This window comes from Amphiura filiformis, chromosome 10 (genome assembly GCF_039555335.1).
Source record: "Amphiura filiformis chromosome 10, Afil_fr2py, whole genome shotgun sequence".
NCBI lineage: Eukaryota > Metazoa > Echinodermata > Ophiuroidea > Amphilepidida > Amphiuridae > Amphiura > Amphiura filiformis.
This window is the reverse complement of record NC_092637.1, coordinates 68,788,923-68,809,017: the sequence shown is the minus strand read 5'-3', so window position 1 is coordinate 68,809,017 and position 20,095 is coordinate 68,788,923. Positions and strand designations below refer to the sequence as shown.

At 35.9% G+C, this 20,095-nt stretch overlaps 1 protein-coding gene across 1 annotated transcript; it reads right to left on the bottom strand.

Annotated features, from left to right (window-relative positions):
- Positions 1–7,364: 7,364 nt before the first annotated feature.
- Positions 7,365–18,632, bottom strand: LOC140162381 (uncharacterized). The gene is made up of 6 exons (XM_072185584.1): positions 18,542–18,632; positions 17,678–17,794; positions 11,930–12,052; positions 10,692–10,741; positions 8,448–8,567; positions 7,365–7,883 (listed from the first exon to the last, which is right to left on the bottom strand). Exons 1-6 carry the CDS (start codon positions 18,630–18,632, stop codon positions 7,626–7,628), a joined length of 759 nt encoding a protein of 252 aa, XP_072041685.1. The 3' UTR covers positions 7,365–7,625.
- Between the last annotated feature and the right edge of the window lie 1,463 nt (positions 18,633–20,095).

The window sequence follows — 20,095 nt, the reverse complement described above, 5'->3', positions numbered from 1 at the left end:
TAAGGTTACCTACGAATACCATGGATAAAACGACTGTTCTCATTGTCTCATGATCTAGACAACATAATGATGGACCCTGGTATAAAGCTAATTGTAGTTGCCCTCAAACGAAAGGCCACAAGACGTAACTGACTCCAAGATGGACTTCACAAGTCTGCAATAACGGTTTTAAGCGAGTTGTGTGCAATTAAGCAAATTAAAGTCATTTTAGTGCCTTTGTTTCTTACTTCAATACTCTTTCAACCGCTGTGAACCGACATTATTAATACATGATATGGTCTAAAGTATCAATAAACGCACATAAAGAAAATGATACATTCAAAGTGCTTTATAAAATGAAGTTTTGATTGGGATATCCACCAAAAGTCTAATTCTTACCTACAAATACTGAAATGTTACTTACGAATACAGCATAATACATGACATGTGTAATGAAGTGTCGCTACCAATGGAAATTAATTGTCAAAAACTTTAAGCGGTACCCCAGGACACTATTATTACCCATATACGGATTCATTCAACAATTATTTATTATGTAAAATTGCTGATTAACTACTTGTATATCAAAATGAAGTGGTCAAAATCTTGCTAAAAGCATCAAAAATGTTTGATCTAAGGTAATAGCATTTATTCATTTGGACGTACCATCTGAAAGAGATCTAAAACTACCATTTTATTAATTCATTACCATAATAGCAAACTTTAAACCTCTAAACTCAATATAGATATTGTTAAATCGCTCATGTTACCTACGAATACCCGGGTTTGTTCACCTTTTCATTGTATAAAGCGTTAGGTGTATGCTTATAATTCCTAATATTCTTGAAAACATATATCCTACTCGTTCTTATACAATGTGTAAATTGATTCATACTCATTTGATAAATAAAATACAGAAACTGACCTAAACTTCATTTTCAAAAATAAACTAGCATAAATTGACTAAGATCATATTGATCGCGTTATAAAAATAAAAACAAATATTTTCTGGTTCAGCTAGCATTTTCCTGACACCCTGTGGTCTACATTACACGAAAAAAGCGTTAATGGGAATATTCCATTTGTTTTAGGTTGATTAGTATTGCGATAGTGAAAGCTTCCTAGTGGTATTCGTAGGTAACATTGGGTTTTGATATCACATTTACTATCACACGTCCTGGATTTATTTTTCAAGATTAGTAATGGCACCTTTGGTTCCTATAAGGCCAATATGTCATCAATCAATGGGCAAAAGGAAAAAAATTGTGGAGACATTTTTATTTCGGACTTTTATTTTTGGCCCGTGGACACTTTTGGTTGGATTCGACCATATATAGTAACAATTAAGTCATCTATTTGTTTTTCTTCTAAAATTATGCATATTAGGCGCAAGCGCGTGGTGCTGCAAATATAATCGTCGTGTGCCTCACATACCGTCGTATCTCAAAAGGCTGCCTTGTGTGGTTTTTATTATCATTGCTGTATTTCATATTCATATTTATATTTCAGCAAGCTTCTTTCTCTTCTGAATGGACGTGGTATTATAATATTGTGATAATAACTCAAAATTAATATAAAAAGTTTATTTTACAGCTATTAGATGACAATACTAAAAAACAAATCACACGAGGCAGGCTTGTGAGATACGATAGTATGCGAGGCCGACGATGCAATGTTATAATAGTACAAAATTAATACAAATTTATAATTTTAAGGCTCTGATGGTAAATAATGACCACAATAAAATAATCTTAAAATAGGTATCATCGGTAAGGATGTTGGGGGGGGGGAGGGCACTCATTACAAAGGTTGACGGGGATGTGCAGTCAAATTTACACCATCTTTCAACTTTCTCTCACCTAATGACCTATTTGTTTGTTTTGGTGATCCCATTTTTTTCAAAAAAATTCAAGTTCACAAAATATCATTATTTGTCTTTAAAAAAATATATTTATGATTTTTTGGTTTTTGGTTTTGTCGACTTTTATATTTGACCCCTTCCTTAAAAAGGTCTCCTCACCCAATGACCGCTTTTTGGTTTAAAACCTTTCCCCCAAACAATCCCTAGATTCGAACTGATGTTCCACATTCTTGTCACTTCCCATGTCGAGTGCCCCCCCAGGAATGGTATAGTCGTATAATCGTCTAATACTTCAATTCTTCCAGCGTTTTGCATGTGATAAATGTTTACAAATCGTCGGGTGCATTACACAGTGACGGATGTTAAACACAATGTGTATTACATAGTGACGAATGTTGATCGCAAATTTATCAAAAACTGGGCATCGGGAAAACGTTGAGAAGGTAAATTGTATTGACCATAGATTATAAACTTGCCATTAATGTTCATGTGACTATTAAAAGTAAACCATTGAAAGATATTTCCAAAACGTTAAAATGTATTAAAATCGTACATTCCATAATGTAATTGATTGCCAAAGTTATTTGTCACAATGTCTTGCGCATTTTTTTTAAAACTCAACATCCGTCACTATGGATATTCTGTAAAGTGCAGATCCGTCACTATGTAATGCACCCGACGAAATAGGGGTATTTATTAATGTCACACTATACCAGTGATTTCTTAAAAACACTATTAAGCTTATATAATTACAATATATTTCACTGTTAACAAATTTCACAAGTTTACAAAGCTATAACTGTAAGTCTTGTCAGTACCAGGGACTGCAAAAGTTAACACATTTGATATGATCTTCAATTTCTCTTTGTCAGTAATATGTTTGCAGTAAGTTCATATAGGACATAATTAAAACAAAGTATTAATTGATTTTATATTATGGACATCAAAACATAGAGAATATCAATACCTAAAATTCGGCGAAACATGGTTTTTAATAAACCATTCCTGAACAATTAGTAGATAATTAAATATGGTCAACCAAAAAAACTCACTTTTGGTCAGATGGAATCACCAACGTTTCGGCCAAAACCTTTGGCCTTCAGCTGGGTGGATGATTTAGGGTCATCCGAGGTCAATCGATGAGGAAGTTGCTTGATGACCCGATCGATTGACCTCGGATGACCCTAAATCATCCACCCAGCTGAAGGCCAAAGGTTTAGGCCGAAACGTCGGTGATTCCATCTGACCAAAAGTGAGTTTTTTTCTGGTTGACCAGATTTAATTATCTACTAATTTATCAAATCCCAGATGACTGAAAGTATACACAGTGTTATTCCTGAACAAGTTCAAGGATAAAATATTCAAAGAGCACTCTATTACACACGTACTTCAGGTTTTGGAAAAAACATCATCTATAACTTTGGTTACCTATAATTAGACGTGAGTCTAGTTTAACTTACATGTTGTTTGATGAGATCATTTATTAGTTTTTCAAATAAAACATCATGTACAACCAAATTTTAGGCTTAAACAGCTAAATGTGATATCATGCTAATGCATACAGATGCTTTTGAGTCATTCTCAACTGTAATTTCCCCTCTTTTACAAAATTATTCACTTTTATATCATTTTTATAGCTATTTCGGATATAAAATGTATCTATTAATGACAAAATTGGTGGCGCTATTTAGTTACTGGACATTACTCTTTCAAGCTTTTAGTACAAATAATGTATTGTTTGATAGAATATGTTTATAAAATGTCCTTGTTGCTTGTTTCAGCTATTCCAGTTGTCTTAATGGAAGTATTAATCACCTACCCCTTGCAAATAAAGACATATGATTTAGGGTAAATAGCGCCATCTATAGTTTGCATTTATTAATAATGAAGCCAATTCTATATCAAACAACCGTACATAAACCGCATATAACATCTGTAAAATATGATGTACAATACAAAGTCATGTACAATTTTCTACAGAGTTCGACGTTACTGAGTTGTGTTTACCTCGATCGCTACTCGCGGTCAGCGAATCACTTTAAATACTGTATGTAATCGGTATATAGTTTGATCAGCTCGTTATAGGCGGGAAATGTTAGCCTTTTACCACTACGCCGAAAAATAGACCCACGTTAAGAATGCTATTAGTTGACCTGTCTTTTCTATGTTTTATGTGCTAAAGAAAGTAGACAAGGTAAAGGACATGGATCAATAGTTCGTGATGGTTCTGGCGAGATGTCACAAGAAAATTGTCAAAATAATAATAGTTTGATATTAATCCGGGATGTTATAAGGTTTATAGTAAAAGTTAATTTTTATTTTATTTTATTTTGTTTTTGCCTTTGCAGTTCCTGGTACGAGGAAAGTAACATTGACCTACAAATTACTTTCAAACTTACACTGTACATAATTATTAAAACATGTATTACATATACATGTTATAATAGTTTATATATTTATATTTGTTGTGTGCAAATTTAACCTTTTACCATGCAGTTGTCTTCAATCCTAGTTTACTATGTGTACACGGCACGCGTGAGATCCGCTTCAATGCGCACTTTAGAGATGCGTATCAATGTGGCTTTTCTTGCGCTCGCAGACGACACCGCGGCATGAGAGCCCTACACGCACACGCACTCTAATTATTGAAGCGGATCACAGGAATGCACATTATTAAGCTTACCCGCAGAACTGTTATTTGTGAATCCCCGGTTATGAACTAATTAACTCTTTGCTGAAAAAAAAAACCTCGTAAATATTTTCCCCGACAACTGCATGGTTTTAGTGAGACATCCAATAATAAATCAAATGCTTTTGTAAAACACATTGGGAATATACATTGAAATAATCATGTTTTTTTTTTCTTTCTTTTTTCTACAAGACTGTGCACTACTACTTTTTTCTAATTGGTATGCAGATTTAACATCGCACATATTGTACATGGAAAACACTGTGACAATACGTAGTGTATTGTCACGGTGAAGACCGTGATTGGAAGAGTATGCTGTATACTAGCATACGTATGGTCACGGTGTATTCCGTTGTCAAAATACCACGTACTTTAGTACAGTAATAGCGCCCTCTGTTGGTCATAATTCACTTTAAAACGTATTTTCAACGTAGTGAGGAAATATTTTAGGTAATATAACACTATAGAATATAAAAACTAGTATTTTTTGAAGTTACATTTCAAGGTCGTTACATTAAGGTTACTCAAGGTTTTAACATTAAGGTTATTTTTTTATAATTAGAGACAGTCCGTCACCCTTAATGTTACTCATTGTTGTTTGTTGATGATGGGGCCCAGTATCAACCAAAACATCAAGGCCGCAGGGCCGGCAGGGCCGGCAGGCCCGAGGCCGGAGACTCCCATACGACGACTAAACACTCCAAGTGGGACCCCAATATAAGGGCCCTGCAGGGCAAGAAAGCAAGAGTAACCTTAAGGATGACGAACTGATAACGAAAAGTCACTTTTCATAGACCTACTTTTACATTTTTACTCTTTACCCCATAATTTCCCTCATTCTTCAGGCCCTGTCCTCTATCGGGGGCTAATTTATAGTTTAAGCTTGTTTGCTGTTGTTTTTGGAGCAACCTTGTTTCTTTATAAACCTGCGGCGCAACCTTGAACAATATTGTCTTAGCAATATTGTCTTTTGAGATAACGCCCCGTAGCCACCCCCAGCCAGCCCCATACCTCATTTTGATTTTTAACATACCAATATTCTGCTTTTTATATTCTATGGGCTCGCATATTACATCAAATATTTCAACACTACGTTTGAAAATACGTAATTATGACCAACAAAGGGCGTTATTACTGTACTAAAGTACGTGGTATTTTGACAACGGTATACACCGTGACCATACGTATGCTAGCATACAGCATACTCTTCCAAGCACGGTCTTCACCGTGACAATACACTACGTATTGTCACACTTTTTCCATGTACATACGTGAGGATCAGGTAGTTTGGTCCCTTTACATGTAGAATTTTCAGCATCTTTATCCACAAAAGAACAATGATGGCGCTAGTTATATTAGATAATAAATAAGAAGATGCATGATTGTATATCATGAAACAAATAAATCTGAACCAGAATTATTATCATATTTTACTTTTATAATTGCTATGAAAGTATAAAGCACCATCAATGTTCACAAAATATGTAGTTAAAAAAAGTAACAAGGTAAATAAAATTAATGCATTTAACATGAACAAAATGTATTATAAGTAGCTCCAAAGTATTAATTTAGATGGAATTGATAACTTTTAATATTGTGAAATACTATTTTTTAAAATTGATAATGTACATTAATACAACCAAACAGAGGTGTCAAATGATCGCAAATGGCAGCGCTACAGAATTTTATTGTTTTTTACAATTTTGTTTTCTGGTTTAAAACGCGAAAACAGTTGTTAAAAGAACTTGAACTGTCCTTAACAAATATTGGCAAGAATTGGCTTTTCTTTTCTTTCTTTTTTTCACAGAGATTATTTTAATATTACCTTCAAAAGCTGCAAGTTAATTTACACTTTCGGCAAATTTGTATAGTTTAACGACTGAAAGCCATTTTCGAAATATACTAAAAAAAAGAAATTCAGACAAATATCTGTTAACATGGCAAGTTGCTGTCAACGCAACCCGTATTTTAACAAAAGTGTGGATACCTATTTCACATTCACAAGGTGCCAAAACAATTACATTTAAACTACGAGCTCTCTCCAAGGCTAGTAGTCAACTTTTTGAAGTGTATTCCCTAATAAGGAAATAATTTCAGTTTCTTCGGAATATTATGTAGATATTACAACATTTATAAAGTACTTGAATTGTTGTCTGTCCCTGAAGAAGAGCAGTTTATCTGCTCGAAACGTCGGTTGTATTTTTGTTAACTTTGTCTACCATCCCTGTGGTTTTAGATTTTTTTTCTAGTGCAGACGTACTAGTGTATGTACACCATTAGTTTTTATCTTGTCTTTGTTCCCCACACCAAGTTGGTATACCTGGCTCGAATCTTTTTTATTTTTATATATTCTAGGAATCCTCTTGTATCATCCTTTGATCCTTGGTGTGTTTTGTACCGTGTCCGTTGGAGGCACCATTACCTACTTTGTAATAATTAAAAGTAAAAGTAAAATTATGTAGGCCTCTATAATAAAATTATACATAACGCGGCATGTGTCACTCAACATAGCTGTTTAATCCTACTTCATGACCTGCGGAGAGTCATATTGACTATTATCAGATGGGTAAAAACCAGTACAGGCGTACCATTTAAAAATGTGGACTCTAGTTTCCAGAAAAAAGAAGTTTTGTAATTTATTTTGTTAATAATATGCAAACTTGCTCATGAATAATTAATGAGTGCATCAATTTTGCATTTTAATCTTGTTTTAAATAAACCAATCTGTTCCTACGTAGAATTGCAGAAGGAAATAGTTGGTTTGGGGAAATTATGCAATTTTATTGTTATTTTTTAGAGCAAATTATGGCCTAAAAATGCTATACAAAGGCCAGTTTCCAACAATCGAAAAATGTATTCATTAAAATTAAGGAATATTGCAAGAAGTTCCAGGGGCTCATGAATTAGTGTTATTTATGATTAACCAACAGAGATTAATGTATATTATTAAAAGTAGATTAATGACTATTAATTGTTTAGTGAGATTAATGACTATTAATTGTTTAGTGAATCTACTTGTTTCCATGGTATTTTTATGACAACATTAAATCTCTCACTGCCGATTACGTTTAATTGGCTCTTTGAATGTTGCGATGCTTAATATGACACCTTGGACATGATAAGACACGCAATAAGGATAGTAAAACCTCGCACCATGTGCACGCCCGAATTTTTCAGCTGTTCTCTTTCCTGGTGGTTACAACCCGAATCCTGACAACAACTAACGCATTTGGTGATATTGCCTTCAGCTATTGTCTGGCACAGGTACGGCATATCATCACTTTGACACTCTTGGCGCGGAAAGCAGCCACGTGACATGTTGTGGAACTTGTCATATTTCTCGTAAACAACGGCCTGCGTAGTTAAGAAAGAGGATGAAGACAAATAAATTGTAAGCGGTAAGGCCTATACACTTATCCGATTTGCACGAAACAAATTGGTCCCTCGGGTCAATAGCTCATGAAAACACTGCCCTGTGGGCCCAGAGGACCTATCACCAACGTTTGCCAGATTGACTCAATGCTGACTTCATCATCAATCAATGGCGTTACCTTTTGGTTCAGTTTATATATTATACATTATGTCCGAGTCTTAAGTCCTACAAAGTAACATAAGTGTGCACCAGTGTAATGAACAAGTTACTTTTGACATTCGACGAAAATGGTCAAAAAATGGTTTAAAGTCTAAAACACTTATAGGGAAGCAAGGGGGAAGGCAAGATGCCTACAGGTGGAAGCCCCTCCCCCCCCTTGGACACCCCCACACATACCCCTTATAGCTACGCCACTGGGCCCTTTTAGCAACTTACCCCACATCTGACCTGATCTTCACTGCACTCTTCAACTCTTCAACCCCCCCCTTTGGACTCCCCACTCATACCCCTTATAGCTACGCTACTAGGCCCTGTAATCCACTTACCCCACATCTGACCTGATCTTCACTGCACTCTTCAACTTCATATGTTTTAGCATCTTGCGCTTCTGTACATGGGTCGCACTTGTTTGTGGCGATGCAAGTGTAACAACTTAAAGGCTTAGGCTAGAGACAAATAAAAAAAAATCATATTATAGCAGATCACCAGATTAGGACGAATCATTCCATGAAGTGTGTGATGATACTCTAACTCTGCATCTGCTACAGCGTAAAGACAAAGGCACGTAACGCCATGTGAGATGCCCTCCTCATTAATATAAATATGCGAGCAGATGGTACAGGATATGTTTACTCTATTACAATATATGATTTTCGCAATACGTTATTTCATAACATGGAAAAAATAATTGTTACAGTTGGTTTTGAAATTATTGGATGAAGACAAAAAGTTTGACATTTTTTTTTTACATTTGGCTCCCTCCCCATAGGGTTCACGTGAGGGGTCAAGAGGGGTCAAAATGAAAAATTGTCCAATGTCGTCAAGAGTCATCACAACGATTACGAAAATATATAATTATCATACATTTTGAGCTCGGTTAATGAGTTAGTGTGTCACTTCCGGTTAAAGGTCAACTGAGTCAAATTTTAAAACAGCCTCCAAATTGAACAAACAAGGTGTCAAATTGCTCGCCTTTGCACATAGATTACCAATATGGTTAAATATTTCCAACATCTGCATTCAGTTTTGAGTTATAAGCATTTATTTCAATCCGAGCGCAAGAAGACTGTAAGTCCAAAAATGATAAATCGATCAATATCGGTCAATATTACAGATATTTACTTGGTTGATATACAAAATGATTCTTCTTGCCTATACCCAATGTACCTGAGAAGTATCAATATTGTGGCTTCTTGGTTTCCAAATTATCTTATTTTAAAAAGTTTAAACGATCCTATCTCAAAATGCCAAATATGGACTTACAGTCTCCTTGCGCTCAGGTCTTCAATTCACAACTGCACCGTAAATACCTTTTGTATATTTGACCGGTATGGGTTCCTTTTCTCATATATTAGTGGCACATATCATACCCATTTAAGACTACAAAACTTGCAGGGACAATAAACGCGGTTATATTACTTGTTTAAATAGAGTATTTTGTTTAATGTCAATTCATATTAATTTCAATAATAAAAACAAAAGAGACATTGTACATTGAATAATAAGTTCCAGTATAAGTATATTTATTAAAACCAACATATTGTGACCCGAAGGTCAAATTACATGTCAATGTACAGAGTAAAAGCAAAGCATTCATTAAAATTGATATAAATATGAAAAAAGTATATAAAATAACATAAAATGGCAGACACAAGTAAATACTATAAATTCACACTATTATTGCACAATAAATATAAAAGCTGAAATGTGCGTGCATGCAGGAAAACCCGAATAAACGGCGCCCTACTTGTTTAATGCATCAACAAAATAGGGATGGGGCTGTTTTTGAAGCGAGATGTTCTGAAACGCAGCTGGGAATAGTGATGCGCATTGCGGAGATTGCGAGCATGACACGCCTGTCTGGTAGGGGGGAGAAGATCATTGGTACGCGATGAGTTGGCAAGCCCTTCGGCAAACCTGCGGCAATGGTACTCTCTCCTATCAAACAGGGATTCAAGCTCGCAAGTCATTGTGCGATACCAACATATCTCACAAGACAACGGAACTAATAAATATTATTCTCGTATCCTTTGGTTAGTGTGCCCTATTTAAAATCGCCTGCACCATCATAATTTTCCATTAACGTCATATAATACTATATCAAAGCGAATCTGCAGACAAAAATATAAACGCGCAATAACACATTATTATACCCGTTCGCTGATTTTTGGTCAGTGGAAATCAAAGGCTGATGCCGAAAAGGCTCATTAAAAAGGAAATATTGGTATCAGTATCTTTTTTTTTTATTGTATTTTGGTTTTTTCATTGACTCTATGAAATATTAGATATTTCCTTTTTTTTCGATTTTGTAAACCAAAAGTGGCTTATTATTTAGAGAGTGCATTGGCGGCTCGCAAAACATCGGCGGCTCTTAAATTATGCATATTAAGAACAACTGAAATTCTGACGCCTCTTAGGAGGGGAGAGGTGTGTTGTAATGAATTCGGACCATCCTTCTTTAAGCTATTATTTTCTTGGTCTATGAATATTCATAAATAAATATGAAATTGCAGGCAGTTAGGTCTACATATATGTTACAACTATTTACTCCAAATATATCAATTACTTACAGTTGCTGTTACTGTAGTAGTTTGCGTTACCATGGTTACTGGATCTCCCGCTAGAGAGAAAAAAATGCGATCGGTGGTTAGTGTACCCCTCGGGTTGTCAGTGTACAGGGTGTAACAATAAAATTTGTACAATTTTGAAAATAGAATGACACAAGTATGCCGCTTATGTTGTGGTTTGATATTTATATGTCTATCAAGATCATTTATTTAGCCATCAGCTAAGCTTTGTTTCAATAAAATCGACGGTATAAAAGTGAAGATATGGCCAATTATGTAACCTAGTCTTAAAACCGCTTGGGCCACTTTTGTCTAAGCTGTTACAAAAGTGACTCAATAGAGTTTGAACCATGGACGATGCTCTTATGACATGTATGATAGGTAGTTTTAAACAATGTTGTATTCGAAGTGGTAGAAATGATTACATAATAGAATATCTCTCTTTTGAAAGTCACAACTTATCACTGACATAACAACCTCATTTTTATGGTTGTGACATTCGGTAGCACATGGAGTCAAGCAGAAACCATAAGATTGTTTATAGCTCATTTTCCAAACTCATGTCTTCTATCAAGGCATACAATTACATATAACTATGAGAAGTATGTCGAATTTGTTAACAGAAATGCTGGCAATAGTGGTTGCCCCAGAACAGCTAGAGGCCAAGCTGAACTTAGTTTCAAACTCCTATTGTTTTGTACTTATGGATGCAAAAACAGTTCTCAGTTTTACCAACGATATCTTAAGGATATGAGAAATTACTTTACTTATAAGATAATTTAAAAGAAATTTCATGACTTCATTTCTAAATTTTAAAGAAAGATCATATTATCATTAAGTTCATGTTAATTATATGAAGAAACACGACTTATAATTCTTTTGTGTAAGTTCTTTGATGTTTAATGCACGATAAGCATATCTACGCTTGATGTGCGCAAACATGGCAAAAGTGGACCAACACGTTTTCTGGACGTTTTAATTAATCGGACATAACTTGTGAACCCAAGCTAGTAAAGAAACCAACTAAACGTCTTCTTTTAGCCAAGATGTTACTGATTGTATTACATATAACATTTGTGCCATAACTCTTTTAGTTTTTTCCTGAGAAGTCAAAATGCAATTGTATAAATTTTATTGTTACACCCTGTATACCATGGATCAATTGAGTATTATTTGACTCACGTGTTCGGGACAATTATTTGAAATAAATAGAACGGCAATATGATAAAAAATAGACTAACCTGCGCATGTTACTCCATCTCCACTGTAACCGGCATTACATGTACACATGAATGAACCATCGGTATTAGTGCAAGTAGCATTTGCGTTACAATCATGAGTATCCAATGCGCAATCATCTTTATCTATACAAAATGCATGAAATAAGACATTTTAACATAAAATAACGATACTGTTGATATCGAATATGACGACGAAGATGGTGATGATGATGATGTTGATGATGTTGATGATGATGATCATCATCATTATTGTCGTCTTCATCGTGCGATTATGATCAATTATATCATTATATTTTATTCAAATAAAATTAAATGAAAGCAATGGGCATGATGGGTAAATGTTCGCTTATCAAATATTTTATAGTTGTTGTTTTATTTCGTCTATTATTTATGTTGCTTTATTGGAATTAACTGTTGACTATTGGGTACACCTTTAAGTTTTTGCTAATCGTGTCCACTCTGGACAGCAAATATTGCATGTATATACTGTACATGCGAATGACGCAACGTGTTAACGCAAACAACAGTACATTGCCTCATTTCAAATGTTTAGTTTTAGTTTTGGTTTTGGTTTTGGTCACGTGGTTTCCTATTGTCCTGCCTAACCACTTGAATCATAAGATATCGAACTCATTCTTTCTACCTTTTGTTAAAAACTAAACATTTGTGTCAGTCAGTTTCGGTTTTGGTTTCAGTTTCTTATAAGTGGTGTGAAGAAAAAAAATATTTGGTTTGAAGTTACCTACTCTAAGTATACAAAAGAAATGTTTAAATTTCGCAGTGCAATATTCACGAGGAGAGAAATCGAGCATGGTTTACAAAATCGAATAAGCCTGGGCTATTTCACCTGTGAAAAAATATAGACCATCGGAATATTGGCATTCGACATTACAAAAGGGGCCACTATTGTAATTGTATTGGTGCTATAAACAAAATCGATTCATGTCTTTAATCCCATGTACCAGAATCGATGAAAGGCCATTATATGACCTCTAATAACCTAATGACTTTTACTGAATCAATTTTTACTGCAAAAAGTAGAAGATAGAGGGGGAAGAGATTGTGTGGTGGGGGGGGGCAAGGGAGGTATGGACCGGGAGAAAGAGAAACAGATGGGAGAGAGCATTGGAAGTGAAAGAGAAGGGGGAGGAGAGATGAAGATATCGAATGTAGGGGAGGAGGAGGGGGGAGTAGGAGTCACTTAGGGAAGAGGAGGTTATATAGGGAGGGGCCGGAGCCCCCTCTTGAGGAGGTATGGGTTGTGCTTCCCGGGGATAATAAACTAATTCATAATCAAATCATCTCCATGCATCGTTTATGTTTCATACAAACAAACAAAGCCCCCACCCCACCCCATCCTTCAATATACGCGCATGTATATGATTTCTAGCCTAGAACTCGTGAGTGTAATATGCCACCTTCGACAGAGAGCATCAACTGTCGTCCGCGGGATAGATTTCCGATATCAATCATGATAATAATTATGTTAGCACAATAGGCTATTGTATACTTCTGGTTATATACCCTATACTGTGTCCTCCCAGCATAATAGTGTTATGATTGCAGACCAGATCTGCTCTACTTTTTAATCCCTTGAAAGAGAAACCAAAACTAAAGATTTGAAATTTATCGCCACTAAACGTACATTCACACCAATCTAAGTTTAGATTGATTTTGTTAGTGATAAGGCGGAAACAATGCAAGTAATGTTTGTTTACATATTATTAGGTTAAAGCTATATTGTAACATTTGATGGGGTGAACGCCTCCCCCCTCCATGCTTTTCAAAAAATTTAATCTTGCAAGAAAGTAATGTAAATTATGTTTGTGATAAAATCTGAGATTTTTAATAAGACGACGTGTCCTTTGTTTTATTCACACGATCGAAATATTAGTCGAACGCGTGCGCGATGTACATAACATGTACGTACGTACATGACGTACGGCACGGTACGGGATGATGGTCATACATAGCACATCAAAAGGACCGACATCAGCACATTCGACGATGATATATCTGACAGTGAAAGTAAGATTTTGTGGATAAGAAATACAATTCTATTTCTTATGGAAATGTTACAATATGGCTTAAGCTGCGTTAAAACTGTGATATTGGAGAGATTGTGACGTCTTGCGCGGTCCGTGCGTTTATACGCACGTTCATATGCTACTGGTCTGGTCACAGGAGGGCGACATTTAACGGTCTAGGGCTTCTGCCCGAGTCTTATGTGTTCTTTAATTCAGCATGTGTTTGCTATCATTGTGAATAAACCGGTCTAATATACCAATAGCCTTTATTCAAGCCGTAATTGCCTGAGATGGTGTTTTTCTTTTCTTCTTCTCCTTCATTTTTTCTTTTTTTTTCTTTTGATATTTCAGAACATATCCCACGTCATACAACATTGTCTGAAGTCAAAATTCTAAGGGCCACTCTAATTCCAACTAATACTAATACATTGTGGATTATGATACCACCAGCGTCATAATCGTGGTAATCATCATAAACAGCTGTGGGCACAAGATGGTAGAAGCTTAACAAGAGTGACAGAGTCACCACAAAGCACAGTAGTACCAGTCGGTGGTACGAGTCACGCTTCATCATGCAGGAAGTATGATAATAAATTGGGAAAAGTCCTACTGAAGTGGTCCAGTATGGTTGTTATCGGATCGATAATCCTGTGTGTACAGTGTGAGTGTGTCCAAATTCGGCAGCCAAACCAGCAAACACAACAGTGTAGCTGGATGGCGTAGGGGAACAAAGTTGCTTGAAATCACGTTTCCTTGTTGGATAATCAGCCAAAAAATCACTTTACGTCGTGGACAAGTACAATAAATGTACAACATCAGCACAAATTAAGGTGGATGGCCAATGGAAAATGCGAATTTTAGATGATTTTGTCAACTCGAGAAGAGCGGAAAATTAAGAGTGATCCGATGGCTCTGACGTCATACTGCAGACACCTCAGTATCAGTATCACTGAACATTCAAGCAATGTGACGTCAGGTGATTATGAAGTCCTCAAAGAATCTTATCCAAAAACTGATCATTACGTCCTTGATGGAGGATCCTTGTTGCATCGAGTACCATGGGAAACTGGAGACAGTTATGGGTGATTGCACATTCATATGCAGACTTGACTGTTTCTATTATGGATTGGCAACGGTTGTCTTTGATGGGTATGGTGGAGGTCCGGCCATCAAAGACAATACACACCAACGACGTGGGCAGAATGTGCATCCAGATGTTCACTTTACTGCAAAGACTGTTTTCAGGAAAAAAAGATGACTTCTTATTAAGAGCTAGCAATAAGCAAGGGATAATTGATCTCATTACAGATGAACTGGAGAACATGCCTGGCGTGAAATGTGATCAATGCATCAGACGGTGCAGATGTAGAAATTATTAACGCGGTGGTAGAAAGCTCCCATCGACATTACAACGTTGATTGGGGAAGACACTGATCTATATATTAATCCTGGCTCTTTATATGCAGATACACATGTCAGAGAACTATACTACCGTTCTGAAAAAATGAAGATATTAAAGTGTATGACATCAACCGACTAAAGGCAATCCTAGGTAAAGATTTATGTTCCTAGCTCTTCTTCATCCAGGCATTTACCAGGTGTGATACAACCTTCAGGGTTTTTGATATTGAGAAGAAATCGGCCTTTCAAAAGCCTGTGAAAGGCGATCTCATAGTCAAGCAATGTGCAAATATCTTTATTCTCCCAAATCAGTCATTGATCATTGAGAATTTTGGTAGCAAGACTATTGCCTGTTATGTTTGGCAGCAATGGGGAGAGTTCACTTGCAACCCTGGCTACGACATATTTGTCAAGAAGTTAACATCTCTAAAATCGTTTGTCACTCCTGAACGTTTGCCGCCCACTGCATCCTCCACCAAATTTCACTGTCCCAGAGTTTACTAACCAGGAAGGGTCTGACAATGGTGTGGATGTCATGGACGGGGTGTGTGAATAAGACAGCGACCAGATTGTTCCGATCATGACTGACATGAAGGCTGCCCATATACTCAAAATGATCCACTGTAATTGCAAAATCTTCCCACCTCGCTGCAGCTCCCGAAGATATGGACTACCATGTTATGCTGGATGTTGACCCTGCCAAACTGACTCATATATGTTAACCCATACAGCAATCAAATAATGGAAGATGAGAGGGAGAGTGCAAATGATGTACTGTAGCTAACTAACTCAACACAAATGATCAGATTTTTAGTCCTGCCTGGGTTAGGGATGCCATATGATATTGGAAACGAAGGCTTGTAGCGAAACGTGATCTTTACTATGTGCCTAATTATGTCTGAGTATATAATATCTTGTATGAATCTTTATGCCAATTATGTCTGAGTCTACATATATTATATGAACTCTCTATACCAATATTATGTCCGAGTCTACATATATTGTATGCACTCTTTTCCAAATTAGACTACGTCTCAACCTTTTTTTGACTAGCCAATTTATGACAGCCAACATTTGACCTGCCTATTGTGTCTTGCCAATTTTGTCTTGCCAATATTGACTGGCCAACCTATTCCAGCTTAACTGCGAGATTTGTCTCAGTGCTCCTACTGAAAAGAGGGATTGCAACCAACCAATCAATGACGTATCTAACAATGCAGGCACAAATGTTTTACTCATTTTACTATACCAACCAATCATAGTGAGACACATCCCTACCAACCTGAAAACGACCCGTAATGTTATGTATACAGTGTAATCTTCAATAGATCATTATTGAGTTGAAAACTATCACCTGGATACTAGGATATAGGCAGCCATTTTGGATTTGTAGCTTATCGGATTAATCTGAACTATTTTTGTTAGTCAAAGTGGAATCCTTGATCAAAAAAAACCAACATGGGTGTAGACACCAAAATTGCAACTCATGGGTGAAAAATAAATAAAGTATACGTATTTAAGAGTCTTTGGTGGCCATTTTGGACGCCATCTTAGATTTGTAGATTACCTGATCACTCTGCAATATTTGTGTTGATCATAATAGAATGCTTTAGACACCAAAATTGCAACTCTATGATGAAAAATAAATTAATTGTAGTAATTTTAAGATTTTTGGCGGCCATTTTGGACGCCTTCTTGGATTTGTAGGTTATCTGATCACTCTAAAATATTTTTTTTGATCATATTAGAATCCTTGACCCCCAAAACATGGGTTTAGACACCAAAATTGCAACTCTGTATTGAAAAATAAATTAATTAGTAATTTTAAGATTTTTGGCGGCCATTTTGAACGCCATCTTGGAAAAACACTTTCCGGTAGCCCGATTTTGTATAACTTTTTTTCTGTTATTCCTAATGTCCCATAGTACCATAATCAGTTAAAAACACCCTTTTGTTGCAATTGTTGGGGTCAAACCGTATATTCCCCCGTCTATATTCAGCCATTGATTGTTAAGTTCTCATTAATATCCATGAGAGGAATTATTTTCTTGTTTGGAATGGTTAGGTTAAAAATAAATATACTTTGAGGTATGGTTAATGTTTTTTATACTCTGAAACATAATACAAAAAAACCTCAATAACGCGGGAATAAATTGGCTTTGCTTGACAACATAGTGTATCGTTTTTGATATTCCGTCACAAATTGTAGTCAGTAAACGAATTTGTTTTGAAAACTTGAAAAAAAAAATGGTTTGACTCGCGTATAGGTGACATTTAATTGAAATAAATAGAACGGCGATATGGTACAAAATAGACTAACCTGTGCATGTTCCTCCATCTGCACTGTAACCGCTAGCACAATGACACCTCCAGGGACCTTCAGCAGCAGAATTTTCACAACTACCATGTGTGCAATTAGCACGACATTCATCAACATCTGTACAAAAATATATGAAAAACATAAGAATATATTAAAGAGATACATTTTGTGTGTATGTTTTGTTTTATTTTGTTTGTTTTGCTTTTTTTTTTTAATACTAACATTAATATCATTAGGTGACTCCGTATCTATGGCTCGTCAATCTAGAGACAGATGGAGAATCTTGAACACCAGCCTTAACATATCTTACAAATCTGATGATGAGCTTGCTGTACACTCAACAAGCAGATGGAAGACCTAAAGCTGGCTGATGAGATGGGGATTACACCACCACCTGGAAAATCATTCACTCGCATTGATTTTTTACCTGTTAGTTAGGTGAAAATAGTCATTTACTATACTTTTGTACATAGCCAGACTTTCCCAAATGTGCATGGGCGTCCTCACATTATGATGTCATAGCGACATTATGTGGGGAATGTGTGTACATATTTTGGTATCGCTGGATAGAGGAGACCCATAGCTATACATCAATACCAAATAACGGTATATGACGTTTATAATTGAAAATTAAGGGGGGTCGCAACAACCCTTCTCTTCGTAGTTTGTGTTACAATATATGGCTCAGTAGTGCAATGGTTAATTGAGTGTTCGGGTACTAATGGGCTTTCTCCTGGTCTCTTGGACAAATTGATATAAATAACATAAAAATAATGCATGAAACAAAGGAACCACACGCATGCGCATTAATGCGGATTTGTTCAACAGACAGACAAACAGATTCTTATCAACAATCGAACTTACCATAGTAATAGACAGCTTTTCCCCACGCAGCTTGTCCTTGAAAGTAGCCAGCTAAGGCTAGCGTCAATATTACTATTACTGACGTAGCCATTTTACCTGATAAACAAAGAAAACAAGCAAGTTACTAATTGTATTAATATGATTCAAAAAAAAAAAACACAACAGGAATTAAAAAATAACAAAATCTTAAATGAAATAAATTATTTAAAGAAATGACGATAACAATGATAGAAGAAATACTTTTAGGTAACCAGTATTACTGATTAAATACAATTATGAAAATTATTATCCAAATCCCAGAACAAAATACCACATAATGGTCCTGCCCCCCCTCCCCGCCCCCTTCAATGAATCTCTCCAATAATCGAGCAGGGAAGTGCACATGCAATCACACCTTCCATTACTGCAAGTGATGCTTATGTTTCTCACCAAATTAAGCTCATATTTCACCATCTTAGCCAAAACAAAGCACAGTTTCGCGCGCTTTGCGCACATTTGCTTCTTTTAATATCATATTTGACCATTTTAGCTTGAATATGACAATTTTGTTTCAATTTGAAAAAAAAAAGTTATTACGAATGTGAATGAGAATTTTTGCTCCATCCCCTCACCCAATGTCATAAAGAAATGTACGTCACTACTGTCCCGGGGTAGCAATCACTATAAGTGTGTAAATGTGGATATGCGGCGACATTAACCCTATTGTTTAACTCCCTCTCACCAAATGAACTTTTTACTCACACCAACCGGGCCCACCAGAAGGCCCCATTTATTCTCTAAAATTCACAAAATTTCATTATTTTTCTTCAAATTGTTCAAAAAATGCTTTGATTACTTTTTTAACATTTTGTATCAAAAATTGGTTTTTTCCCGATCTCATGAAAATACCATCTTTTTGTATTTTGCTTAGTCTCAAAGAAAGGTCCTCTTTTTTGGCCTTCTCACCCAAGCTTTTTGGTGTCAAATATCTCACCGAAAGTCCCCTAATTTTGAATTGTGTCCGTATATCGTGTCATTTCCAAATTCGAGTGTCCCCCCGGACTCCTGTCCACCACTTCTGGAATCTTGCACGTTACTTGCTGATCAAAGGGAGTTCATTACACCCGGGGCCCGTAATGACTCTCGGCGGCCCAGTCAGTCAACAGAAATATTTGGCCAAAAATTGCGATTTGTGTCTTCCTTTTGGTCCATTTTAGACCCAAATTTAGCCCATTTAACAGTAAAACTCACAATTTCCGAGCGCGCATTTCCCCCATAAAAGGCATTTTTCTGAGACAGATAAGCGAGACGGTCCCTTGAAAATTCATTTTTTTTAATCTAAAACTTCAGTAAGTTGCTAAGGTGTACAAAAAATAATTTGCAAGGAAAATCAAGCTTTTCTCAAAAACTGGTCATTTGTTTCAGAAATATGCCGTACTTATTGGATTCCTTGCATCATCTCCGCTCTGAAAATGTATACTTTTTTGTTATTATCATCATTACTTTCAAAGATACAATACCAAACAAAGTCTAAAAATTCCCACTTATAGCCATGATAGACACTGTATGATTTTC

Bases quoted from the DNA above. Each gene is read 5' to 3' on its own strand.
- LOC140162381 (XM_072185584.1), bottom strand. From the start codon at position 18,632: ATGGCTACGTCAGTAATAGTAATATTGACGCTAGCCTTAGCTGGCTAC. The intron at 17,795-18,541 runs GTAAGTTCGATT...ATTTTTGTACAG, and splicing joins AAAAGCTGTCTATTACTATG to ATGTTGATGAATGTCGTGCT. The intron at 7,884-8,447 runs GTAAGTGGATTA...TTAACTACGCAG, and splicing joins AAGATCAGGTCAGATGTGGG to GCCGTTGTTTACGAGAAATA.